This window comes from Epithele typhae (assembly GCF_022376455.1).
Source record: "Epithele typhae strain CBS 203.58 chromosome Unknown BXZ73scaffold_89, whole genome shotgun sequence".
NCBI classification, from domain to species: Eukaryota; Fungi; Basidiomycota; class Agaricomycetes; order Polyporales; family Epitheliaceae; genus Epithele; species Epithele typhae.
Genome location: NW_025954280.1, coordinates 100612 through 126544, shown reverse-complemented (window position 1 = coordinate 126544; position 25933 = coordinate 100612). Strand labels below are relative to the sequence as shown.

General features: G+C 62.1%; 4 protein-coding genes across 4 annotated transcripts; 2 read left to right on the top strand and 2 right to left on the bottom strand.

The window, feature by feature from the left end:
- Nucleotides 1–337: 337 nt before the first annotated feature.
- BXZ73DRAFT_81757 (uncharacterized protein) lies at nt 338–4361 on the top strand (the record flags this gene model as incomplete). The annotated part of the gene is made up of 7 exons (XM_048023565.1): nt 338–868; nt 924–953; nt 1092–2138; nt 2337–2489; nt 2548–2760; nt 2793–2859; nt 3025–4361. 7 exons carry the CDS (start codon nt 338–340, stop codon nt 4359–4361), a joined length of 3378 nt encoding a protein of 1125 aa, XP_047872475.1.
- A 2078-nt stretch (nt 4362–6439) lies between these two features.
- On the top strand, nt 6440–8376 carry BXZ73DRAFT_81756 (uncharacterized protein; the record flags this gene model as incomplete). Its single annotated transcript, XM_048023564.1, has 4 exons — nt 6440–6511; nt 6571–6894; nt 6947–8096; nt 8261–8376. 4 exons carry the CDS (start codon nt 6440–6442, stop codon nt 8374–8376), a joined length of 1662 nt encoding a protein of 553 aa, XP_047872474.1.
- Nucleotides 8377–8929: 553 nt separating this feature from the next.
- Nucleotides 8930–10537, bottom strand: BXZ73DRAFT_81755 (uncharacterized protein; the record flags this gene model as incomplete). Its single annotated transcript, XM_048023563.1, has 3 exons — nt 8930–9217; nt 9241–10092; nt 10148–10537. The coding sequence occupies 3 exons, from the start codon at nt 10535–10537 to the stop codon at nt 8930–8932; spliced, it is 1530 nt and encodes a 509-aa protein (XP_047872473.1).
- A 6967-nt stretch (nt 10538–17504) lies between these two features.
- On the bottom strand, nt 17505–20364 carry BXZ73DRAFT_55169 (uncharacterized protein; the record flags this gene model as incomplete). The annotated part of the gene is made up of 7 exons (XM_048021294.1): nt 17505–18426; nt 18561–18636; nt 18688–18778; nt 18846–19908; nt 19978–20150; nt 20213–20278; nt 20335–20364. The coding sequence occupies 7 exons, from the start codon at nt 20362–20364 to the stop codon at nt 17505–17507; spliced, it is 2421 nt and encodes an 806-aa protein (XP_047872472.1).
- Between the last annotated feature and the right edge of the window lie 5569 nt (nt 20365–25933).

The window sequence follows — 25933 nt, the reverse complement described above, 5'->3', positions numbered from 1 at the left end:
CTACTGGACATCCAACTTTGGTTGCATCGGATGGAAGCTCAAGAAACAGTTGACGAGGAAGCCTAGGAGTCGGAAGCGCAATGGCAGAGATCCATGGAGGATAAAATGCAGTACCAGCCAGGGTGCACCGAAGTCCGTAGACGTCTCTAGGTCTATCGGTGGACGCTGGGTACTACTGGCATGAAGTTGAGCGCTAGCCGATCGATGTTGCCAACGCCGTGTTGGGCGTCACGGACGCGTCTCGTCACGCGAGGCCGACGTGACACCTGGCCAGCTGCGCACCAACGAACTTCTCCACTGATCCCGCCGCCGACGCTGACAGTGATGATCTGTCCAGATGCCACCCCACTTGACACTCGGGGTGTCCGAGTCGGCAGACACTCTGACTCGGAGTCTTCAACCTTTTTCTCATCGGTTCTCTCACAGCGGCTGGCGCTTCAGTGACACCGACTTCGTCCCCAACCCGTTCGTCCAACGCTTCAAGCGCGCCTCCGCGGCCCTCTCCACTTTCGCCTCTCAGGGCAGGTCCACCGACACTCTGGTCAACGAGAGCAACCCGGCCCATCTCAAACAAGACAGCCTCCATGAGAAGATTTCTACTCAGGCTGGACGTCCACGCACGTCGGCACCGTTGCCTGAGAGCGTCCTGGTGCGCATATTCGCATATTTCGACCCCTTCAGCCCCAACGACGTCCAAACATGCCTCCGGGCGGCTTTCGTCTGCCGCGAGTGGGCGGAGCCGGCGCTCGGTGTCGCATGGTCTAGGCTGCCACACCTGGAGCCTCTCTGGTCCGCCCTCCTCGATCCAGGTTTGCCCAAGATCGAGGAAGACGCGGTTCTGGTCAGAAAGGGGAAGATGGCGATATCGGTCAGTCAACCTTCCGTTGTTTTGAGGTCGTGCGCTCACTGGCCACTCTGGTCAGATTCTCGAAACCGAGTCCTTCCGAGACCCGGTGCGTCAGGCGCACTTCAAACGCCTCGCACGGCGCGTCCGTTATCTCGACAACATACAGCTCTTGGCGACCGAATCGGCACTTCTCAACGAAATAGTGGCGCTCGACACACTGGCTCCCGTCTTTCCTTGTCTCCAGATCCTCTTACTTCATTGGCACGGCAACTACCCCCAAGCGCCCATCATGCAGCAACTGTTCAACTCTCAAGCCCTCTGCACGTGCATACCACCCTCGTTCCTCACGCTCTCGATCGTCGGAGCGGACGGAAATGGCCGGTGCTTCCCGGATCAGGAGTGGCTGAACAAATGCCTCGAACTCGTGCATGGTATCGCTGGCTCGTCTCTCAAGAAGATCGTCATCTCGTACCTCCCTCAGGACGCACTCTGGATCATCCCCTCACTGGAACCGTTCAAGCAACTCCATACCATTGCCATCGACCAACCTATCACCCCGCCAGCTCTTCGGAGCGTCGGAACATTGAAGCAGCTGGTCGCCCTTTCCATCAACTGCTCCACCACTGGCGACTGGGACGGTGTCACCTCGATCGACCTCCCAACGCTGCAAACACTCATCGTTCCCGTAGGATCGTCCACAGCGCTGTGTCTGCTCCTCAAAGCACTACAAGCCCCAAAACTCAACCGGCTCGTGATGCTCGCCGAGAACCACCACGTCGACACGCTCGACGAGATCGCCGCCCTCGTCGCCGCCGTCGCCGCGTCGCCGATCTCCACGACCATCCACGACCTCACGCTCCACATCGACCCCAAACCCCTCGTGCGCGCCGACAACCGCATAGCCGGCGGTACGCCTCTCGCGGAGTTCCTCGGTCCATGGCTCACGCTGTCCCCGCTCCGGGCGCTCACGGTACACTGCCGCGACCCCGGAGCGATCGCCGCGGGCGACGACGACTACTACGCGCTGGCGTGCGCGTGGCCGGAGTTGCAGAACATCGTCGTGCGGGACTGCGGGCACGGCCCGCGCCACGACGGACCCGACCCGTCGCGCGCGACGACCTACCACTTCGCGATGCACTGCCGGCAGCTCAGGGGGTTCAGCATCGGGGGGCTCGCGCCGTTCTCGGCCACCCTGCATCGGACCAAGGAGTTGAGGGAGGCGGAGATCAGGAAGCTGAAGGCGCAGGGGCGGTTGCGCGTGGAGGGGGTTCCGCGTGAAGGAAAGGGGAAGGTACTAGGTGTTCCGCCGACCTGAGAAGTACCAAGTCTCGGAGGTTCAACTTGTCTAGCTCCGCGTCCGTGTTTGACGTCGTCCTCACCGACCTTTACCAGTGCATATTGGAACAGCATGATCATTCCCGACTAAGATTTCATAGACGCTCTCAAAGTGAACCAGTGACTTCCCATTTGGGACTTGGTACTGCGGTAGGGCCGGCCAGGCTTAAAGCACGACCTCTATCGTCGCACCATCTCAGCACCTCCCCACTCCCCACTCCCAGCAAGGATCGAGGCAGGCATGATTCAAAGCGCGTTCACTACGCTCAGAGGCAGGATCAAGGCAAAAATCAAGGGTGCTGATCATGTGCGTTGCTTTATGCACAGAAAGACTGCCACCGGATTAACGCCCATGTCCTTGCTAGAACACCCACGAACACGAAGATGCGACGGGGCGTGCGCTGCAGATACATGAGATTGTCGTTTGTATCATCGAACACTTCGACGACTCCTTCACAAACGCGGATGGTCTCAAGGCGGCCTGTTCTAAAGCAGCCCTGGTGTCCCGCTCGTTCGCTGAACCGGCATCTCAAATGCTCTGGAGGGAGCTCTCGCCGAATCTGGATCCGTTGTGGCGGGTATTTCTCTGTACTCGGTCTCTACGGAACAGATGGAGCGTCTCGAGCGCTCTCAGGCTTGGCACACTCAGATACTCAACCCGGGACGAAGCGGAAAAAGTGAGTCGCTTGGGGCTCTCCGGGCCCATTCGTACAATCCAAGTTCACGCACTCATGAGTCCGGCTCGCAGGTTCTAGCTTCAAGGCGTTACACCGACAAACGCTTGTGTGAACGCTTCCATCTCTGCGCGTCCCGAGTTCGACGTCTGCACGTTCCTGCGCTAGAGTTGACGTCAAAAGATTGGACTCTCATCAAGAAACTATCTGCGAACGGTGCCATCACCGAGCTCTTCCCCGCGCTGCAAGAGCTGCATCTCCACGTCATAGAGATACCCATCCACCTATCCGCGCTCGTCCCTCGGCATCTCCTCCGGCTCGATATCGTCATCCATCACGACGAGTCTCGTGAGCACGCCGCAGGGATTATCGACCTCTTCCGGGAACATGTCCCCAACCTACGCGGCTTCACGATCCGGAACGAACAGTCCAATATTGTCGGCTTCAAAGTTTTCTACGATCCAGTCTCACTCGAGACACTTCACTCAATATTTAAACTCCAAACACTTCAGTCGCTAAATCTCGAGAATGTTTCCACTCCTTGGCGCACTCTCCTTCACCTTATCGCCAACGCCGGCTCCGCATTCCAAGATCTCCTTTCTCTGTCCGTGCATCTTCTCGACGAAGTGGCAGACGATGATGCATCAACTGCCGACACTCCAGAGTCGCCCCTCCCCGTAGCGCACCTTCCTCGCTTGGAGCAGCTCGTATGTCTTGGGAAATCCAAGGACATGGCCTTCTTCACCTGTCACCTAATGGCACCTACACTCTCTATTGCCAGTTTCCCCTACATATATTACACGTCAACCGCCCAAGACGCGTTCGATGACTTGTATTTTCAGCTCACTGCGCTGGAAATCTCTCCATTTCGGTACAGCCTTCAAGGCCTGCTTCTGAATTTCAACCCTGGCATGTATTTGAACAACCTTGCAAGTCCCCCATACGCTTCACTTACGGTACTCCTACGCCCCCTCTTTTCCCTCTCACTCCAAATCTTTATGTTCGACATCGCGACCCCCACCATAGGCGTCAGGATCACCGACGAAGACCTCGCTTCCATCGCCGTCGCGTGGCCCGGCCTCCGCGTCCTCTCCATACAACGTCACCGCAACGACAAGTCGCCCAAATTGGGCGGGGATGCGTCCCTCACTTCGCTCCTGCGCTTGGCCCAGCACTGCCCCGATCTCGTGACCCTCAGCCTTCTCAACGTCTTCTTCGACTTAAGCGTCCCAGGCGAGGCTTTCCGCGCGAAAGTGTCCCCGGCCCGGGAAATGCGCACACTCACCCTAAGCGGGCCCGGGGACGATCTGCCCCCGCGCACATCGCGTCTCATCGCGCGCCTCCTGGACTCCGTCTTCCCTAACCTGCAACTCTCCACATCGACGATCGCGACGCAGCATCGGGAGAAGGAAGAACCCCTGTATCCGCTGTGGGAGGAGGTGGTGCTGGAGATCTTGGAGCGTCGGTATCCAGGGATGTGGGCAAGCGAGGGCTTGTTGTCTTGAAGTCCTTGCCATGCGATCCCGTGTTCTACAAGTCTGTCCGGGGTTCTCAGCTACGTACGTATGTATCATCGAATGCGCCACATCGCCTGGAGAGTCGATGGCCGGGGATATCCACGGGCGCGGGGCTGCTTCTTTCAACAGCGGGCCGACGATGGCCTGTGTAGGGTCACTACCATTGGTGTGGACATATCTACGTGTTAATTACATGTCTTCGCTCGTCGCGGACGCGGGATGTTGCAAATTTCGACGCCTCGTCGGCGCGTCGTAACGCACCAAACCACGGCCGCTCGAGATCCACTCCCACAACCGCGACCTCCAACCCACGATCCCCGATGACGGGCGCCGGACTATCGCCTCCAGCAACGCTGGCGCCCAATGGGCACCAGGCGGAAGCCCGTACCTCCGTCGAGCGGCCGCGTCGACCGCGCGGGCTGGCGTGTCGCCGGCAAACGGGACCCGCGCAGGTCGGCGCGGGTGGCTCTACGCTGAAGCCGCGCCATGCGGGGGGCGGCGCGCGTGTCGGCGTTCGAGTGTGCAGCAGAGACCGCGGGGTGGACGGACAGGAGGTCGCCGAGACCGCGGGGAGCGAAGACGCACTTGACAAAACCGTCACAGAACGCGGGTGAATTCGATTGCGCGTGGGCCGAGGAAATTCCGCGTGTGATTGACGGGAAGGCGCGGGGCTCCGTGTTGCGATGGATGAGGTCGAAGAAGAGCTGCGACGTTCCGTTGACCGTCGACTCCATCTCTTGCAGCGATACAATGTCTGCCATGCCCGCTTTCGATTTCCTACGACCACAGCCGGACGATGGACGAGTGTGGCCGCACATCCAGTAGATGAGATGCGCCCGGACAACGCCACGTGTTGCTGTTTCTTTCAGTGTACTAATCCATCATTTCGGCTCGTGCGCGTCGGGGACTGGATCTCAGACCGACGGGCGTCTGGAGGAAGGGTGCGGCGGTATCCAAAGAGGCGTATACGGACTGTTTTTGCAAGCGTGCACGGTACGACACAAACATGAGGCTCGCATGGATGGATGCTGTGAGAACGCAAGGCGTACCCAGATATGCTTCCTCGAGCCCATTAACTCCGCCTTCACCTCTACCTAGCCTTGTGAGTTGAGTACGGAAACCAAAGCTGAGGTGTGGACCAATGAGATCAAGCCTGTGAAGGCGAAATCAGACGCACCGGCGACGCATTCACGAACTCCAAGATGACTGTGGTAATCATACTCGCAGCTCACGTTACGCTTGGGTGGGCATCAGAAACGACTTGGTATGGGTCGCGTTCAGGGTAGTATGCGCTTTGAGAGGACACACTTGTCGAAACCAAAGCCCGAAGACAAAAGCGCTATGGAGCGGCGGCGCATTTATCCCCTCGACCCCGAGGCGACGGATGAGTTCGACGATGGAAGCGTGAAGCTTGCGATCCGTGCGAGTAGATGTGCGGTCCACAGAGAACCTCCGGCAAAAATGCCGCATATTGCGAGCATCGCACAACTTGTCGCAAGAGAGGAGAGAGGAGTGTGGGGAAGAGCAGAAAGACGAGCAGCGTGATCGCGACTCGGGAAGCTGAGCGCTGAGCAGTGAGGTTGTCGCCGAGCATAGGCAAGGAGGCGCTGGCCTGGCACCCGCGGGCCGAGCGAAAGGCGTGACTTTGGTGCGGGGGCGGGAGTTCGATCCCTGGATGATGTCCCCTTCGGGGTGACATACGAAAAAATTGGAACGATACAGAGAAGATTAGCATGGCCCCTGCACAAGGATGACACGCTTTCCCGGAGTGGTAGACCTACGGGTCTCAATATTTATGCTCCATCGGCCTTTATTCTTTCCATTTTGCCTCTCGCCCGGGAGTAAGTGGCCGACACGCACTCGGCGCTGTTATGCTTCTTGCCCCGCCGTCTTCACTGCCACGATGAATCCCCGCCCACCGATATCCATGGCAGTCCCACGATTCAGGGAGATAGGTGCGTTTGGCTGCCGACTAAAGATTCGGCGAAGTGGGGTCATTGAACCTTAAACCCAGGTATCTATCGCGCCCGTCTCCTCGGGCTTTCTCACCAACGACCACGACAAGCATGGTGCTCAGCATCCTCCTCACACTCAGAGAAAAGATCAGGCAAGCGGTCAAGCTCAAGCATGGCGACCATGTGCGTTGCTTCAGGTGTCTGGCCTGCCGGAAAATAACGTCTGTGATACTCTTTGTTAGGCTGCTACCACCGACGGATCACACGAAACGTCCGCGGCCGGACGCGCGCTGCAAATCTACGACATCGTCGCCTGTATCATTGAGCAATTCGATGGTGACTCCTCGGACGCGGAGCTCAAAGCAGCCTGTGCCAAGGCGGCCCTTGTCTCTCGCTCGTTTGCGGAGCCGGCATCACAGATGCTCTGGAGGGAGCTATCACCGGACCTGGATCCCTTCTGGCGTATATTCCGATCTCCTCAGTCTCCGCAGAACGCTTGGAGAATCTCACGCGTTCTCCACGGCCAAGAGAAGCGCATATACACACCTGAGGATGAAGCGAGAAAGGTAAGTGACCGGTCACCCCCTTCGTTCACGCACTTCTGAACCTGGATCGCAGATCATCTCTTCTGTGCAGTACAATGACAAATACTTGCGCCAACGCTTCTACCACTGCGCTTCCCACGTGCGACGCCTGCATCTTCCTGTGTTCGTGGCGGCAACCGAATGGATTCTCATGGCCATCCTGATCACCAAACGTCCCACAACGGCCCCGCTCTTCCCCGCGCTGCAAGAACTGCATCTTCATACGAACTGGATTCCACTGTCCTTATCTAACCTTATCCCTCGTCATCTCCGTCGCCTAAATTTCGTTATCCACCACGACGAAACATATAAACACGCGGCGGGCACAATCGACCTTTTCCGGCAGCATGTCCCCGATCTGTCCGGACTCAGGATCGAATACGACCCAAGGTGTGGGTGGGGCTGGGTCTCTGTTGAAACCCTACAGTCTCTCTGCAAATTTCAAGCGCTCCAGTCACTCAATCTTGAGGAGACTTGCACCCCGTGGCGCACTCTCCTCCGGCTGATCGCCGAAGCTGGACCTTTGTTCCATCAACTCTTGGAACTGTCTGTGCATCTTCTTGACGAGGCGCCTGCCGAAGGCGCACAACCTGAATCCCATCTCCCTGTCGTGTGCCTTCCTCGCTTGCAGCACTTTGCCTGTGTGGGTACCTTCCTAGTGATATCTTCCTTCGTCGATCACCTCCACGCATGCGCCCTCACCGAAGCCAAGTTTCCACGCATCGACTACATCTCCACCCCCGAGGTCGCTTTGCAACACTTCCACCACCAACTCCACGGCCTCAGCGCCTCCTGCTTCTCTTCCCACCTCCACACCCTGCACCTGACTATCGCCCCGCGCATTGTCATCGTCGCCCTAGTCCACTACACCCCCTTCATCTCGCTCGCCACACTCCTCAGCCCGCTCTTCTCCCTCCCAGCGCTCCAAGACTTCGCCTTCGAGGTCGCGATCTCCCCCACGATCGGCATCCACATCACAGACGACGACCTCGCCGCGCTCGCGCGCGCCTGGCCCGCCCTCCGCGCGCTCGACATCCGCCGGCACCCCAACGCGCTCTCCGCGGGGCCCGACTACGGCGGCGACGCCTCCCTCCGTCCCTCCTCCACCTCGCGCGGGGCTGCCCCCATCTCGAACGCCTCACGCTGCTCAGCGCCCTCGCGGGCTTCGTCGTCGGGACGGAGACGTTCTTCGCGGCCGCGGACGGCGCGGTCCCCCCGGCGCCGGCGCTGCGCACGCTCGTCCTGCGCGCGCCGGGGGACGGCCTGCCCCCGCGCGGGGCGGGCGTCGTCGCGGCGTTCTTGGACACGGTCTTCCCCAACTTGGACCTCGCCGCGTCGCTGCTCGTAGCAACTTGTCGAGGGCTCCGAGAGGACCCGCGCCCGCTGTGGGAGGAAGCGGTGCTCGAGATCTTGGAGCGTCGCTACCCCGGGATGTGGACCGGGGCCGACGGTCTGCTCGTCTGACGCGCACCGGGTCGCCGAAAATGCTTTCCGATCGCAGCTACATATGCATCTTGTAACCCACAGGTTCCCAACCCGAACGGCTTTGCTCAGAACATCGCCACGAACTGCTGGCAGTAGCCCGTGTGCCCAGCCCCCTGCGGACGGCTACGCGACCTCACTGGCGTTCACGCATCTCGCGCGGATTTTTCCTCTTCTCCAAGAGACCGCGCTTTTCGAAGCGCTCGCGATTTCCGGGAGACTCCGAGCACCAGCACGAGGGCGCAGGCGACCCACCTCAGCCGACGCCGGCGCTGCGCATGGGTGTGATGGTAATAAACTAGCTTAAGTTGGGGAGAGAGGACAATTGAACGCGTCGTCCTTTCGTCGACTTGACCTTTGCCTTTATTCAAAACTAGTTGAACATTCGTGAAACGCGTACCGCGCACAGACCGCCTTGGTATCTCAGTGCTCAACCAGCACTGGTGTTCCTTCGCCTATATATTGAGAGGATCTCTCCCAAAGCCTTCAAAGCTTCAAGCTTCAAGCCTCTCCCCCCACCACGCGTCTCTCGACCTCAGCCGCCAGGGCGCCTCCACGCCTCCCTCGCCTCCTTCGTCCGATACCGGTCCGGCGCGAACGGCGCGAGCCCGTCGATGCTGGCCGCCACCAGGTCCGGGCAGTGCGCCGCGAGGTGGTAGTGCGTCGCGCGCGACGGGTCCGGGCCGTCGCGGCGCGCGCTGCGTCCGCAGCCCAGCACGATGAGGTCTCGGAGCCCCGGCCACGCGCACGAGATCGCGAGGTAGTCGTCGTCCCCGGCGGAGAGCGCCGCGGGGTCGTGGCAGTGCAGGTGCAGCTGCACGATCTGGGGGAGCGAGAGCCACGGACCGAGGAACTCCGCGAGCGGGGGACCGACGGCCGGGTTTGGTCCGAGTCGGCGCGCGTGGGGGGCGCGAGGGAGACGTGGAGCGTGAGGCCGAGGACGGTGGAGGAGATGGACGAGGCGGCGACCGCGGCGACGACTGCGCCGAGCCCGTCGAGCGTGCCGACACGGTGGTCAGGGTGGAAGAAGCCGATATGGAGGAGCCGGGGGGCCCGGAGCACGTCGAGGAGCAGGGAGACTATCGAGGGGGGGCCTGTCCCGACCAAGATACCGCGCACGGTGGGAAGGTCGACCGGGGTGATGCCGTCCCAATCTTCGGCGTAAGAACAGCCGATGATGAGGGTACTGAGTTGCTCCAAAGTTCCAAGACTGCGAAGGGCAGATGGTGAGATCGGGTTTACGACGTGGACCGTGCGGAGAGTTTGGAACGGCTTCAACGCGGCGACAGCCCAGAGCGCGTCGTGGGGAAGCAGTGAGAAGGTGACCTCTCGGATAGACGCGCCGGCGAAGTCGTCTATGAGATCAAGACACGTTTCCAGCCACTTTCGATCGGGGAAATGGTCTCCGTTTTCGTCCGCCCCGACGATATAGAGGGTAGACAGGGTGGGGGGTATGCACATGCAAAGCACTTGAGAGTTGAACGGTTGTTCATCGGCTGGTAATTTGGAGTAGTTGCCGTACCAGACAACTGTGAGCCTTCTCAGGTTCGGAAAGAGTGGTAACGGCCCCAGGAGTTCAGTGAGAATCATCCCTTCCTCCTGCGTGATGCAAACATGGCCAATCGAGCGGACGCGTTTCGCGAGGCGCGTAAACTTCGCTCGACGCGTCGGGTCTCGGAAGGACCCCGTCTCGAGAATCTGTTGAGGGAAGACGTTGAGCACGGGACATTGAGCGACCGACAACCTTACTAACCGACATCAACATCCCAGCTCGGTGCCCCTTGTCCTTGGGGGAGCCGTCATCGAGGAAGACACACCAGAGCGGGCCAAGGTGCGGCAACTCGGACCATACGACAGCGAGCGCCGGCTCTGACCATGCGCGGCAAACGAATGCGGCTTGGAGGCAGGTTCGTTGATCGTCGGGGTCCCAGGGATCGAAGCATGCGAACACGCGCGCGAGGACGTTGTCGGGCAACGGCGTCGGCGTGCGACGAGGTCCCGCTGGGCCCGGATGCTGAGAAAACGCCGTCTTGTGGACGCAGTTGTCTTCCCCCTTGCCATCGACGACCCGAGTAGTTGCACTAGAAGTGGGGGACCTAACCAAGGCGCGCTTGAAGCGATGAACGGGCGACTTGGGCGCCATGGACGGAAGTATTGGACCTGAGCAGGACCACGGTTGTGTTGGGGGAGAAAGAGGGAGTGGAACGAGGCTGGGGAGCATCTGTCCACGGAACTGCTCGCGTTTAAAGAAGCCCGAGGGGTAGCCTCGTGATGGGTCATCAACATTGGGATCAGTCGAGCAAGTTCGGTTAATGGTTTGTGGGCGCACCCAGGGCAGACCTTGTACCCGACGGAAAAACTGCACTTGATGAGAACGCCTCGGGTCGGCGAGTCGAGAAGAACAAATAATAAGCACTGATCGTCCGCGGCATTTGGAAGAACGTTAGTGATGTGGTGGGTGTCTTCCGTGCGGACCCTAATAGTCGGGGTCAGCGATAGGAAGAGTTGAATGGGTTTGACGTCCACCTTGGGTGTGTCCGAGAAACATGGGTTCGTAGTGGAATTATGGACCCTTGACCGGCGCATCCGTTGACTACAGAGACGACTGTTGCTTGTGCGACGCAGGTTGATGACCTGTGGATTTTCGGCTTGATAGCCTGCATGAGAAGCGCGACGACTCGCAGCCGACCAGGTACGGAGCTTCGCTGATCGCGGATGTGCTTCTAGTGGACTTCTCGAAGATTTTGTCCCGCGCCGCGAAGCCTGCGACGCAGCCGTCGGCGTCGGAAAACTGATGTGCACGCCGAGCCGGAACACCAGTGACACAAGCGACTCGAAGGTGCGATCACCGCTGCTCGACCGAATGTCAAGCTGCTGTAGCGCGACACGGACGTCCAATACACCTGTCTCTAGATTAGATGTAGAGGATCCGGGGCCGATCACCAACGTTTGCGACGTCACCGTATTTCTGCCTTCAGGACACTTGTGGTTGAGTTTAGCGCGTCGCGTATTGTGCATTGGGTTTTCGTCCTCAAAAGATGGAGCAAAGTGGCATATGAGGGATCCAGAGGAGCTGGTGGTGCACAAGAGCGTCATCAGGAGAAAGCCAAATTCAACCGCGCCCGCGCGTGGCCCCGTGACGAAAACGCGTGACAGACGCGTCAGTCACTCTTACAGACAAGTCACTCGACCGAGCGCTTCTCTTGAACGACTTCGTCGACTGCTACTGTCGTCCTACCGGAGATTGCAGGGAGCAAAAACAAGAGCAGTAAATCCACACTGTTTTTATTTGTGTTATTGGCAGCAACAAACGCGGTTAGAGGCTACTACATGACAGTCCAGCACTTCATCTCCAGTGTCACAGGAAACATCCGTGAGTAATCAGTTCGGCCATGTCAGCCCTTGCTTGCTTACCGCTGCATTTACCATGACTAGTCGGTGCACTCAAGCGCAGAACGACCATCAGGAGATGACGAGCCTGGTGAATGACAGCACACCACGAGGCTAGATAGCATACAAGGACCTCGAGATCCGACTGCTCTTCGACGCCAGAGCAATCATCCGACAACTACATATGTGAGTGACATTCGCGATAGTATCTTCACATCTCTGCCCTCTCTGGACCTCGCTCCGCGTTCCCCCAAGGCGATGGCCCAGATGGGCAGGTCGGGCGCCCGACGCCGCGCCTGCGCGACCTGGTGCATCAGAGAATCCGGCCACCAGGCCACGCCTCGCGGCGTCCGTGCGTTGTGGCGTTCTCCCGCGCGCGTGTGTTTGGCCTCTCCGCCGGGGCACGGCAGTCCTACGGACGGCCATGCTCGATCGGCGGAGTGCCCGTCGCGCCTCGCCGGCGACCCCCGACGGCTGAGGGTGGGCGATGCTTATTTCTAATCGCTTCTTCCTGCAGGCGTGTTACGCGCACCCTATGCGAGTGGGCGATCCCGATCCGCAAAACACGCCGTCGACGACTCGCGTACGGCATTTCGAGAGGGGAGGACCTCGTCATCGAATACGGAACGACGGTGGGAGCGCACTTACCGGCGCCCTCTCTTGCTCGAGACGGCCATGGAGACGCAGGTTCTCGCGGCCCGCACCGTGACGCCCTCGAGCGACGCATTGAACAGCACTCTCCGCACAACTTCCCCGACCACCAGCACCGGTCCGCATATACCATTCTGGTGATTCATTTTGAGCCCGGCGCATGACTCGCGAACGCCTCGTGCTAGGACTTCCTCGGTCACGTTACTGCACTCGTCATCCATCTCCCACCGACGACCGGCGATCTCCCCGCCCGGCCTGCGCATCGTGCACTGTGCACCGTCCAGCGAACCACGACCAGCCGGTGCGTCGCCTGACCATCGTCTCGCATTCGTCCTTCTGACGGCTGCGGTATCGCCTGCAGGACGCCGCTGGCTTTCAGCCCGCTGCGCTATCGCTCGCCCGCCAGATAGCGGCCAGTGTGCCAGGCCGGATCTCAGTCCGCCCTCACCTTCTGCGTTGATGCAAGCGTCGGGGGCCCTGCAACGTGCGTGGAGAGAAAGATCTTCTTTTCCCGCACCTTGCGCCGAGTCGGAATCTGCGCTCCGGACGGGCCGCACGTCTTCTCGACTCCGGCCCACGTGGATACGAGCTGACGTAGTTCCCAACTACTCCTCCTTAGGACCTGGCGACGAGCGACGCGTCTATTACTCAACTTTTACACCAAGGCAAGGTATGTCTCAGTTCGTGCGCCCATTGTGTGCTGTCTCGGGCTAGCAGCTGCTTCGAACTCACTGGAATGTTCCCTGTAGGCATGCAGCTCTCAAGGCGCTGTCCGTTCCGGGTTCCGCTCTTCAGCGTCGACTGCGTGCCGGATGCAAATCATGGCTTCGACCCTGCCTTATTGCGTACGTGTCGCTCCAGCTTCAACGAACGAAGCGTTCACTTCCTTCATGCCCATGCTTACCGGCTTCTTCGTCAGCTTCTCTCTGAAGATCTTCGGCAGAAATATTTGCGGAACGCACCCATTACTGCACAGAACGCATTCCGCACTGATCGCTTTAAACCAACGTCTTCTGGACGTATCAAGCATCCCCCTTCCAAAGCAATACACTAAAAATGTGGGGCTCATCCGTTGTCTGCGTTCATGCATTATCCCGAACTGAACGGGTGCCAGAACAACTTTAGTTGACGATCAGGGACGCCTTTCCCATGCTCGGCCTCCTCGCTCCTGAACCCGATCCCCCGCGTCTCTCCGGGCGCGACAGGCGGCAGGACAATATTAATCAGCGAGAGAGCGGGAGAACGTCAAGGCGGGAGAAGTGCCGCGTCTTCGAAGTACGCTGCCCGGCGGCCCTGGCGCTATGCCTGGGATCCGCGCCCGCGACATACGGCAAACCGCCGACACCCGAGGCGCGAGGCAAGCGCGCCGCACGAAGCCAATCAGTTGAATCCGTCGACCTCCATCCTGGGAGCGAAGATGATCTCTACTGAACGTCGACGCTTGGGTGCGTGCTTTCGCGACTGGAGCCTCGTCGCCGTGCTCCCGCTGCCTCTTGCTTCGTCCCATTGTTCGCTGGCCGCTGCACGCGGCATAGACTCCATGGCCCGCACCGTACCGTACCGTACGCCACGCCCCGTGCACTACGCGTGCAGCGTCATCGGCGACGGCGCGCACTCCCGCCTCGCGTTCTCGCCCATCCCTCAAGGTTCAAGAATCAACAGGCCGACCCGAGGACCTCCGTTCTCCAGACTTCAACTCCGACCCACCGCGCCTTCCGAGCGACGACGTCCGGCCACGGGAGAAGGCGGGTGCGCCCGCCTCGCGTGTACGGCCCTCTGACTCGCGCCGCCGCCAGACGAAGCCGGGGGATGTACTAGCGCTGCGGCGACCCGCCGACCCCGCCGCGCTCACTCTTCGAACCTTCCTGCGTCTCGTCGAGCGCGCCCGTCGCGCGCGTCCGCACCGCACCGCCGGAGAGCTGGTGGGTGCTTCTCCCAGATGCGATCTCGCCCCTGCCTGATCCCTGTCCGAGCAAGGACAGGCGCGACGATCCCCCGCATCCGGCAGGTGCTGCAGGGCCCGTCGCGGGCGTCGCGCCGGAAGGCTACTTCCAAGGCGAGACCAAGCCAAACTCACCTCTGTCCAAGCTCTACCGCAAGGTCATGCAGCACAACACGCGGGCCTCGGAGCACTCTGTGCCGCGTCGCGCTGCGTGCGGCGACACAAGGGGAGCATGATGACGATTTAGTCTCGGACCAGCGCTTGTTTCACCTCCTTCCCCAGCGACAGTCGTCCTCGTTCTGCACCACAAGCGCGTACGTAAGTACGATTGTTCACACAGGCTGCCCCCGGGGCGCGCGCCTTCCGCTTCGAGGCCGAGGGCGCGCCCGCCGGTGGTGCCACTCCGAGTCCCGACGGCCGACGGCCGTTCCCACAGCGCTGCCACAATTCTCCGGGGACGGCGGGCCAGGGTGGGCCCTGCTCGGCGGCATGCGGTGACGGCCCTCGACCAGGGGCGTGCGCGAAGTGGTGGCGCGCGTTTGCTTGAAGTTGGTTGACGTCCGAGACACCAAGCAGGGCATTTGTCGTGAGTCCGCGGCGAGCTTGTCTGGCTTAATACTGATGGTCGCGCCCCCTTGCCGCCTCAGGTCCAAGTTCTTGAAGCTTTCGCGCTAGTCGACATCGACGTCGTGCAACGTTCAACGTTCAAGCTCAAAAGTCGACACATACTCGCCGCCCGGCGTTCTCGCCGATGGCCTTCCAGGATATTCTTTTTCCTTTCCCACACAAACGAGAGTGTGTCCCCGCCACCTACGACGACGCAATCGTCCCATCGAGACCAGTCTCTCGCTCGAGATTTCCTCCCTCCCTCCTCAAACTGGCGCCCCTCTCCCGCCTCTGGCAATTATGTCTTCAAACACGATCGGTCGCGCACATGGCCATAGGGGTGTTCGCTCCCCCCTCTCCGTGCTCGGGAACGTTTAACGTGGATCGGCGAAGATTCGGCCACCTCCGCGATCTCACCTCTGACACAGGAGGCGGCGCCCCTCTTCCGGGCTCGTGCGTCGCTGGTTTTAGGACTTTCGACGGCGCAAAGCCCGCACTGACCCCAGAACAACAGGCAAGCAGCGCCACCCACTGCGTACCCAGGCCTGCAGCTGTCCAGAGCACACCGCGTCCGTCCGTACGTACGCGTCGAGCACAGCACACGCCACTGCCCGCCGCCGAGACCGGGCCCACAATACGCGCGCGGTCCACCGCGAAACTCAGCCCAGCTCCCCGTTCCGAGCCCGACGACCACGCACCCCCCCCCCCCTTCCGGCGTTCCGCCACCGTTCCTAGGAACGTTCCTCCCTTCACCAGCCGGCTTCGGGGTTCCCATCAGCTTTCGTTTTCTGCACACACGGGCTCTGGGCTCTGGAGCCTGGGTCTTCGCGTCAAGCGAGCCGCCACCCCGCGCTGTCAGCTCCCCCACTCTCTTCGTCCACGTACACACATCCAGGCAGTCCCCACCGCCTCGCGGCCGAACCCGTCCACGCTCCGCCCACACCAGACCGCAGAAGCAGAAGCAAGGAAGCTCTAAGCGCGCAGTACACACTCAATCAAGCCGTCCAGCGCCAACACCCACATCAGGAAAGCACCCCTGGGAAGCGCGCGCGCGCGCGACCGCAAATTTCAGCGCGAACGCGAGAGAAGCACTTCATCTTACTTGCCGGCGCGCGCGCGTGACCCCGCCGCGCGGGGGCACCTGAGACCGAGTGCTCAGTGCGACGCGGCCTCGAGGCGTGTGCGCCGTGCCCTGGCGTCGCCGGCGGTGGCGCAGGAGCTCGTCCTCGTTTCTCTCTCGAGTCCGCGGGATCAGACGGACGCGAGTAGTTACTTACTGCGGCCGGCGAACACATGGCGGGGGTGTGAACGGCCCTCGAGTGCGCGATCGCTCAGGTGCGTAACGTCGTTTACTTGGCTACCGGGTGATCGTGGCGGGCCCCCTCGGGCGACGATGGACTACTGAGACAGGGTTGGTTGTATTGACTGCTGCTGCGACTTCGAACTACGTACGGACGGACGGACGGAGGGGAACACAATGAGATAGAGATAAGAAGTTACAGAGGCCGATCGAGGAGGGGTATAATGAGGACGCGGTGGGCGTGAGGGAAATCGGGGAAGCGAGAAGATGAAGGCGGGGAGGCGTGGGCAGATTCGATCGTGCGGACGCGGAGGGGATGGTGGTGACCGGTGACAGGCGGGGGACGGCGCCCGAATCGAGGCGGGTCGGGAGGGAGAGAAGAGAGAAAGAGAGAAAAGAAAGAGGCGGGGGAGACGTTAGAAAGGGGCCCGCGCGCGGGCGAGGGGGAAGCGGCAGTGGATAAATATGCATTCTGAATTAATGGGGCTTGGATCGCGAAGCCCTTCGCGTGCGTCTCCGGATGGGGGACGGGGGGTGTGGGGGGTTGGGGAGGAGGGAGGAACTGCTCGTCGCTCGTACACGGCCTACGGAATAATTTTAGGGGACGGAGGGGGCGGACAGCGAGGAAGGGGTCGGGGACTCGGATGCGTATGGATATAGTGGAGTCGGACAGTGGGGCGAGCGAGGATTCGTTAAGCGTGAGAGGCGGAGGTGTACAGCGTGAGAGAAAACTAAGAGACGGAACTAACTACGACGACAACACGGGGCAGGAGATGGGCAGGGATACAAGGACACGACAAGGGACGAGGGACAGGTGCAGCACGGGCAATGATGGCAGCGGACCGGGGATGCGACGATTCGGGATCATGATCTACGCGGGCAGGCGGGACTTGTGCGTGCGATCTGGAAAACAGTGACGACGGCGTCGATGCGACGAGACGGAGACCAAGAGACAATGCGACGATAGACAGGGGAGAGGGAGAGGGAGAGGAGAGGAAGGGAAGCAAGCCGGACTGCGGAAAACGGATGGGGGGAGCAACAGAGGGGCGCATATAAGGGTGGGAAATGCTACATCGCGGATCGTCCATGACGCTTCTGTCCGTGTGGAGACCAGGGCCGAGCAACCGGGACGCAAGAGGGAGGAGGGGGCATACGGGCATAGGGCATAATCATGGTCGTCGTCCAGACGTGGGCGGGGAGGGTGCGAGCGTCGTTCAGACCTTAGAACGTCTGCATCGCGTTCCCGTCCGCGTAAATGTCCTGCGTTTGCATCTTCCAGTCCGTCGGGAGCATCGGCGGGTGCAGCGACAGGGAGCTCATCGGCGGGCTGTCGTCGGGGAGGACCATCGGAGGGTGGAGGTACGCGGCGAAGAGCGCGTCCGTGTCGTCGCTCTGCACCATCGGCGGGTGGTAGAACATCGGCGAGTCGTCCGACGGGGGCAGCATCGGCGGGTGCATGAACTGCGGCGACGCGTCCGGCGGGAGCATCGGAGGGTGCCACGGTCCCCCACGGAGCATGTTGAAGGACGTGTACGGCGTGTACGGGAAGTCGACCGAGGAGCGCTGCGAGTGCGAGGCGGACGAGGACGCGGACGTGTAGGACGAGTCGCCGTAGCTCGAGAACGAGACCGCGGACGAGGGCGGCTCCGAGGCAGAGTCGCTGCTCATCCGCCGGCGCTTGGCGCTGCGCGGCTCAGAAGAGGACTCGACGTCCGAGGTGTCGCCGGAGCCGGAGGATGCGAAGGGGAGCGCGTCGTTCGGGACGTTGTACAGCTGCGAGAGGTAGTCCGGGTGGTACGGCCCGGGGAAGTAGTTCGAATTGCCGCCGAACATGCTGTTGCTGTACGAGTGCTCGCCCGAACCGAGCGCGCCCATGAGCTCCGACTGCATCGAGCTGTAGCCGTTGCTGCTCGCGCTCGAGGGGACCTCCCCGCCGTTGGGCGCGCTCTGCGTCGACGAGTCGGGCGCGAGCGTCGGCGTCGACTCCACGTTGGGCGATGCCCGGCGGCTCGCGCCTGGGCTTGCCGACGGCGGGGTCTCAGAGGAGCTGTTGCCCGTGCCACGGCGCGCGTCGTGGCGTGCCCGCTTGCGAATGACGTCCGACTTCATGGAGATGGGGCGGGCCGACCCGTGCAGCTTGTAGCTGTGGGGAGATGCCGTCAGCGGCCGAGCTCCGGTGCGCTCCCAGGGGAAAGACTTACTACAAGCCGCAGCTGGGAACGCGCGGGAAGGCTTCCGTGAGCGTCAAATGTGGCAACACGGAGGAATTTCACTCACGCGTTGCACACGGTCTTGCCTTCGTCGTCCTTGCGCCAGAGCGGCGTCGCCGTGGTGTGGCAGTTGTAGCATTGTGCTGATGCCCCGCGTCGGAAAAACGAAGGACAGGCGAAAGAAGCCCACTTACCGACGACTTCCTGCGACTCCTGGCGCGGCGCGGCCTGAGCGCGCCCTTCGCCATGGCTGTTCCGCATGCTCTTAGGACGCGGGCGCTTGTGCTGAAGACGTCATCAGGTTAGTCTCGTCGCGACACACTGCCTCACGGGCGACGTCGGGTAGACGTACGAGCTTGCAGTACAGGCCGCACGCGTTGCAGTTCAGCTCGTCGTTGAGCCCTCGGCGCCACAGGGGGGTGTGCGTCGCGCCGCAGTTGGAGCACTCTGCCTTGACGCCGCCGGGGGCCGAGTTGGGAGTGCTGTTTTGCTGCGAGGAGTTCACGGGGGTGGCGCTCGGACCATTCGAGCGGGTGCTCACAGATTGTGTGCGCACGCTCAGGGACGGCCGCTTCCCGGTCGAGGCCGACGGCGCGTGGTTCGCGCCCGGGCCCGAGTTGGGCCCGATGCGCGAGGGCGTGATCGTACGCGGGACGACGTCCTCGGCGGCGTTCAGCACCGGGCGAAGCGGCGCGGACTTGCGCATGCGCTCGTCGTCGCTCGACGCGGACGGCTGGGTGGCGTGGTGGGAGGAGAAGTGGGTGGAGTCTTTCATCTCGACGTCTTCCTGGGTGTCAAAGCGCTCCGCGGGTGGGCGGGCGTCGGAGTGGGGGAGCCCGGTGGACCAGCCACTGGGGGAGTCGGCGTTGAGGATTTCGTCGAGAGGGAGTTCGATCGTGGGGCGGACGATGGAGAAGCCATCGTTGGAGGCAGTCGTGGAGGGGCCGACGCCCTCTCCGTAGGTCATGGCGTTCGTGACGGTGGGGGAAGGGTAGAGGAGGGCTGAAGGGCCGAAGTCTGTGGAGAAGAGGGAGGGGAAACGGAGTGCTGCAGCGTGGTACATGTCGTCCTTGCCGGCTTCGGACTTGGCGGACGCATCGGACTTGCGCCCTCGTTGGGTGAGGGGCTGGTCCTCGGACGTTGCGTTTTCTTCGGTCGCGGAGGCGCGGGTGGATGGGCGGATGCGCTTGACGTCCTTGAACTCGGGCGAAGGCTTCAGGTCCGGCTTCTTGGTGGGGGCGACGGAAGCGACGATGGAGAAGGGCTGGTCGACGGAGAAGGTGAACTGCATGCGGTTGAGGGGACCGCCGATGTGGCTGGCCTCGCGCTCGCGCTCCTTCTCGATGGCGCGCTGCTGGAGGAGCTCGGTAGAGTGGTTGCGCTTGAAGTCGGGCGCTTGGAGTTCTTCAATGCTCCTAGGAAGGGAAGGACGCGGGTTCAGGGGGAGGCGGAAAATTGATTGGAGGCGCATATAGCGAACTCACCGGCCCTTCTCCTTGTCGAGCTTGTCGCTCATGCACTTGGAGAGCTTCTTGAAGTCGCGCTTGGACTTGGCGTTGTCGGAGTCGACCATGAGGTTCTGGAGGTGCCACAGCCTCCAGCTCAAGTTCTCGAGTCGCTGTCCCTGTTCGAGGAAGCTGGCGACCTTGGTGCAAACCTAGGGAAAATTTTCTCGCACCACGGGACGGGGACGAGGGTGGATACGGGAGTGGGACACACCTTCCATGTCTTGGTCAGAGAATCCGCATCGCTGAGATTACTGAACGGCACGAAGGATTTGTTCCCCTGGCAGGGAGGAGAGTGAGCATGGGGGGAGTGGGGGGTGGGGGCATGAGACCGACTTTGAACTTGAGGTTGAGGATGGAGGGCATGGGCCGGGCGTTACGAGGAGAAAGGGGAGAAGCAGAGATACAGGAAGATCGCGAAAGCGTTATAGGGCATCCTCTTGCGCCCGGCGCCAAGGACCAGGGCGTCCGTCGAAGCCGCCGGGAGCCTGGCGCCCAAATATTCGCGCAAACCGCCTGTGTTTGGACTGCGTCCCCGGGCGACCTGCTGGATTGGTCGCCGGGGCCGAGCCGGGCGGTCCGTCGAGGGGCGGGGAGCGGTCCGCGACGGTCGGCAGGGCTGGGTGCCTCGGGCGGAGGACCTACACGTGTGCTGGACAATGATTGCTCTTTTCGCGCCTGTTGAAGGCACGATGTCCGCCGACGTCGTCCCGGTGCGTGCGCGCACCATCCCAGAAGGAGCAGGTGCGACCTCGCCCGGTGGATCGCCCGCCGCGTCATTCAGTCTGCAGAATACCGAACTCCCGCTGCCCCAGGCGCTGGCCACACCTCCCTCTTGCGCTCCTCGACATGCTCGCCCCGCCCCGCTCACGCATGCGCCTCCCCGCCCAGAAGCTCCGTGACCTCTCGCTCGGGGTGTCTACGACAAGTACGCCATCGAACGCCCCGCTGGAACAGTCGCCTGCTGGACAGTGATGGGTGATGAATGCATCCGCCGTCGTCAGCCGTTCGGAGGACGAGAGGCCTGAAGGCCTGAGATGTTCTGCCTGCGCGCGCCGCTCAGCCCGGGCCAATATATCCCAGCTATAGCAGCGCGGGGAGCGCCGAGCCCGCGGGCGAATAAAGCCTCGCAGCTCGCGCCGGAAGCCCCGCCTGCCCACGCGCGCACGCGCGAGCCGGGCCCGGCACCCCACAGCCATCGTGCCGTGCTCCCGAAACCGACGCTCCCAACCTCTCAACGTCATCCCAACAGCCCACAGCCGCGACAACCAGGGGGCGACAGCACCGACCGGGGCCCCGCGCGTGCGCCAGGTGCGAGAGGAGGACGAGGGGGCTTCGCGCGAACGCAGGAAGGCGGCGCGCGAGCGGTCGGTGGTGCTGACGGAGCGGTCACGGGGCGGGGCGGGAAGGCGGAGGATCGGCCTCAAGGCGCGAGGAGAGGATGGCGCGACCGGGTTGGGCAGCAGCAGCTTCCGAGCCCTCTGCCCACCCCCGCCACGCCCCAGATTCTGATGTCGATCGGACCGCCGTGACGACTGCCCGCCGCACTCGGGCCCGCTGCGGAGCCCCGGTGCGCGCCCTCGCGCGCCGCTGGGAAGTGCCCCGCGCGCGTGCTGGGAACGCGCACACACGCCGGGGGGCGTGCGCGACGCACCGCGCGCCCGGGCCTGCGTCCCACTGGATTGCGAACGAGCAGAAGACAGCGCACGACACGGGTGCAACGGCGGCGCAAGTTGAAGAAGCGGACGCTGCAGCATCCATCGGAATCTCGCCTTCGCCTCGCAGCTACGCGGCGGTCGTTCCCGGGCCCAGTGATCCCTCCTCCTCCTGCCCCTTTCCCCGCGCACGCACCACCAATCCCACTGGCGCCCGGCTTCGCGTCCATTGCGGCAGGCCCGTCCCCGCGGGGAGCTTCCTGCCTCCTCCGGCCGTCCGTCTCAGCTGGGCCGCGGGAGGCGAGCGCAGGAAGTGAATCGCGCAGCGTGCTCCCCTGGGCGACGCGTCTTCTGCCCAATCACCCCGCACGCCTCGCGCCCCCCTCCATGTAATTCCGCCGTCTACCGTCCTCTCTTCCCCCACCCAACGCTGACCACCAGCCGCCGCGAGACGCTCGGCCGTGCGGCCGTCGCGCCGCTACTGAACATGCACGCCGCGCACCGTATGCTAGTGCCACCCACTCAGGCCCATACTGCTCATTCACCCGGTCTATCGCTCCGCGGGCCATGGCCAGCGCGTCCCTGGTGCGATAGGAGCACCCACAGTCAGACATCCTCACCAACGTGCGAGCTGCGGAGGCCCCGCGCGGCCGCCACCATCCCGTCGCCTGCGCGCTGCCCTAGCACGCACCTGTTCGGGCGGAAATGTGATCCAGCGCGGACGCAGAACAGCGATGCCGCGCCGGCGGAGGCCCCAGTCCACCGCGCGCCATCACGGCGCCGGTGTCCCTCCTTGTTGAATGTTCGTCGTCGTTCCGCCGGGCGTTCCAGCGCGCGCCGCGGAGCGAATCTGGGCGGGGGACACGCATGACTCGCGCTCGCTTGCCGGGCTCTTCTGTCCTTCTCCTTCGCTTCTTTGGGTGGCCACGCTCACGCCCTCGAATCGCTTTTCGTTCGGGGTCTTTGACAACGCAGAAGCACAGGCAAGCTTGTCCAGCTGAAATCTCCAAGGCTATCATACGGTTATTGTGCAAAGTGTTCCTTTGGATACATAACCGGATGTAGATCCAAGTAAGTACAAGGCGACGCCCGTCGCCAGCCGCCGTAACCAGCGCCTATGAGCTCCGCTTTCGGAGATGTTGGCGGTCTCAACTCGCGCCGCGGTGGGCACATGTTGGCGCGCAATGAGCACTTGACTCTTGAGCGGTGCGCGCCGACGGTCGCCAGGTCGCTCGCTTGGGCCACCCGCGAAAGCAAATGAGTACTTCGACATCGCCGCGAGCCGGCGGCGCATCAGAACGGAAGGCACCGGCGTGCCTTCGGCGCTTGCAGTCCTTCTTCCCCTCCCAGACGTGCCTTCCCAGCTCCAGGATCTCGAGCTCGAGTGCTCGAGTCACACCCGGCGCGAGACGAGCGTCGCGTCCGTACTCCCAGCAATCTCTGTGGGCAGCACCGCAATTGAGCGCCCGCCCCCACGGATGATGGCAGCCGAACGGCTCGGGCGGAGCGAGCGAGCGCACGCATCGGGCGCACCGCGGTCTGCACCTGAGATCGCGCGCCGCCGCGTCTTCTTCTTCGAGTCTTGGGACCCAGAGGCAGCTGCGGGGTAAGTAGCAGTGGCCCGACAAGTGGCACGGGTGACAGCAGCATCTTCCACTTCTCGCGCCACGCTCCAACGCACCGAACGTTGCGACCGCGAGGACCGCCGCGCCGCGCACGTCATCTGCGCAAGATCCGGGTCCGGCCGCGGGGCTCGGCGTGGGCTGGGGACGGCGGCAGCGCGAGAAGCGGCGGCCAGGGACGGTGCCAAGTGCTCTCGCTCCTGGGGTGCGGGGCGAGCTTCTGTCATGATGCACAACGTTGGACGCGCGCAGATCTAGAGGCGCTGCGGACTTCGGGGGGGCTAGAGCGTTGAGTAGCGCGAGGGGGCGTCTAGCCGCTCGCTAGCCGGCGGGGACGGGGAGCGACGGGGAGAGCGCACCCGATGACGGCAGCCGCGGACGCGTCGTCCGCGACCAGGCTGTGGCCGAGCGCAAGCGAGAAGCGGGCGGGGCGGGAGGGATCTGCGGACGGCCCGGGAATCTCGCATGCGGCGCGCGACGCGCGATGGCGCGCGATGGGATCTGGGCTCGGGAGGGATCGACATCGACGGCGGCGGGCGCGGGCGCGGGCACGAGCGGGGCATGCGGCACGGTGGGGGCGGCGGGCACGAGGCTACGAGAGGCGCCGCGGCTAGCACCCCTTCGTCCTCCGCGGGCGAGGAGGCGGGTGCGTGGCGCCCGGGCGGACGCTAGTGCCACTTGTGCCTCGCTGGACGCGCCTGTGCGGAGGCGTGTGGACGGAGCAGCGGGAGGCCAAGTGAGGCCCTGCACGGGCGTGCGCGTTGCGCAGTGAGTGCGGTACGTCGGGCGAGCTTGTGTGTGCGGGCTTGGAATAGAAGCTGCAAGGTCCGTAAAACTTCAGCTGCACGCTACGGAGGCGAGGCGTCGTTGTGGAAGTTAAGGCACGGCGAAAGGCAGGAGCTGCTTGACGGAGCGGTGGCGAACGTTGGGCGTGATTGCATGTGGCGGCTTGAGCGGCGCGAAGCCGCGGTCTCGGGACAGGCGAAGCGCATCCGACACGGAGCTCGGGCAGCTGTGTGGTTGTGGACATTCTCCAAGGAAACGACCACGATCGCAGTTATGGGGCGCGTTGAGGGCCGTGTGGCTCACTCCCGCGAGGTCCACTGCGTATTATGAGAACCGTCAGTGAATTCGCAGGGATTGCCCTGAGAAGCAAGCGGGGTTCGCATCGCTGCCATGGACGGGCGTCGAAGAGCAAGCACGGGACTTGCGATGAGGGAGATCGACGGGGTAGCCCGGGTACGGAAGTACAAGGGTCCACGGCTGACAGCAAAATGAAGTGAGCGCCGAAGAAGGTCGGGGATAGCGTGAGTATCGAGCGAGAATATCTCTGGTGTTTCCCAAAGACGGCGGAGGAAGCGCTGTCGGATTAGGTACTTACGTCGCCTGGGCGGTATGAGTGCGGTGATAGATGGGCCTCCTCGAGGCCGTCAGATGCCCTTGGCCGTGACCTGGGTTGGCTTCTAGCCCCGAATGCCACCAGGGTCGAGGAGAAGCATCCGACTGCTTCGGGGAGAGACATCGCAGCTGTTCGTGGTCTTGATGGGTGCTGAGACTGGCAGGACATTGGCACATTGTGGGTGTGCTGGGCATGTTAGAGACGCGTATAACACTGAGTTTGGAAGGGAAATAGCTGGAGAGCATGGGAATAGGATTGTGTCCGAGAACGGTATGGAACTCAAGAAGTATCGAAGACTCACGTAGGCGATCTCGAATTTTTCCAAACCTACTCGGCCGACTTCCGCCTCATCGACAGAAAGACGGATTCGGTCTTATACGCGCCGTTCGTACACATTCAACAGTAGCATGAGCGCGAATCTGTCAAGGAACCATTAGCAAAATGAGACGGAGGAGCCATCCTGGACTAGCGAACAGTGAGTCATCTCACGAGTGAGTGCGACAAGATGCAACGCAGTCGACATCATTTACAGATGGTATGGAAGATGAACGTGTGCAAGAAAGCGTTGATGTGGGCAAGAGAACATACCACACTTGACGCCACGCGGTCTTAGGATTTAATCGGGAAGATATTCGCACGCCTTCAGACGCCCTCAAGTTCGCCTCGAAGATCGGGACTAGTCGTCTGGCTAGTCTAGTTACAAAGTGAAACCGCTATAGTGTTGACGATGAGTACGAAGTTGCTTTCCGACGATCGCGTCCCATGACGGAAGATCGGGCCGTTTGCCGCATTAGTCGACGTTGCTCACGCCACAACGCCCCAAACTGTGCGGCGCCCATCCTCCTTCCGCTCTTGCTCCCGACCTCAACCTTCCTTCTCCTTCTCCTTTCGCCCTCACGCCCCAATCGGCGCCTACCGCCGCAGTTATGCGCCGAGATCGAATCATATATGGGAGTAAGCAGTCTTCGCGCACTATGATCTACTATGATATGCTCACTGCTTACTCATCATAGTCCTTGAACACGGTCCGACTCGGAGATAACAAGTCTGGTCAGGTGCAGCGTGTGCATCATCCCGGCCGCCTGCGCTCGTACGGCCAGGCGGTTCGGAAATGTTCTCTATGGTCGTCTGAGATCGTTCGTCATCCGAGTCATGCTGCTGTTCTCGCGCTCTCCACCTCGAGGGTGGTCACAAGATGCTCCGCCTGCACGAGATTAGCAATAGAAGGATCCTCGCGACCCGCGGGTAAGACTTTTCTC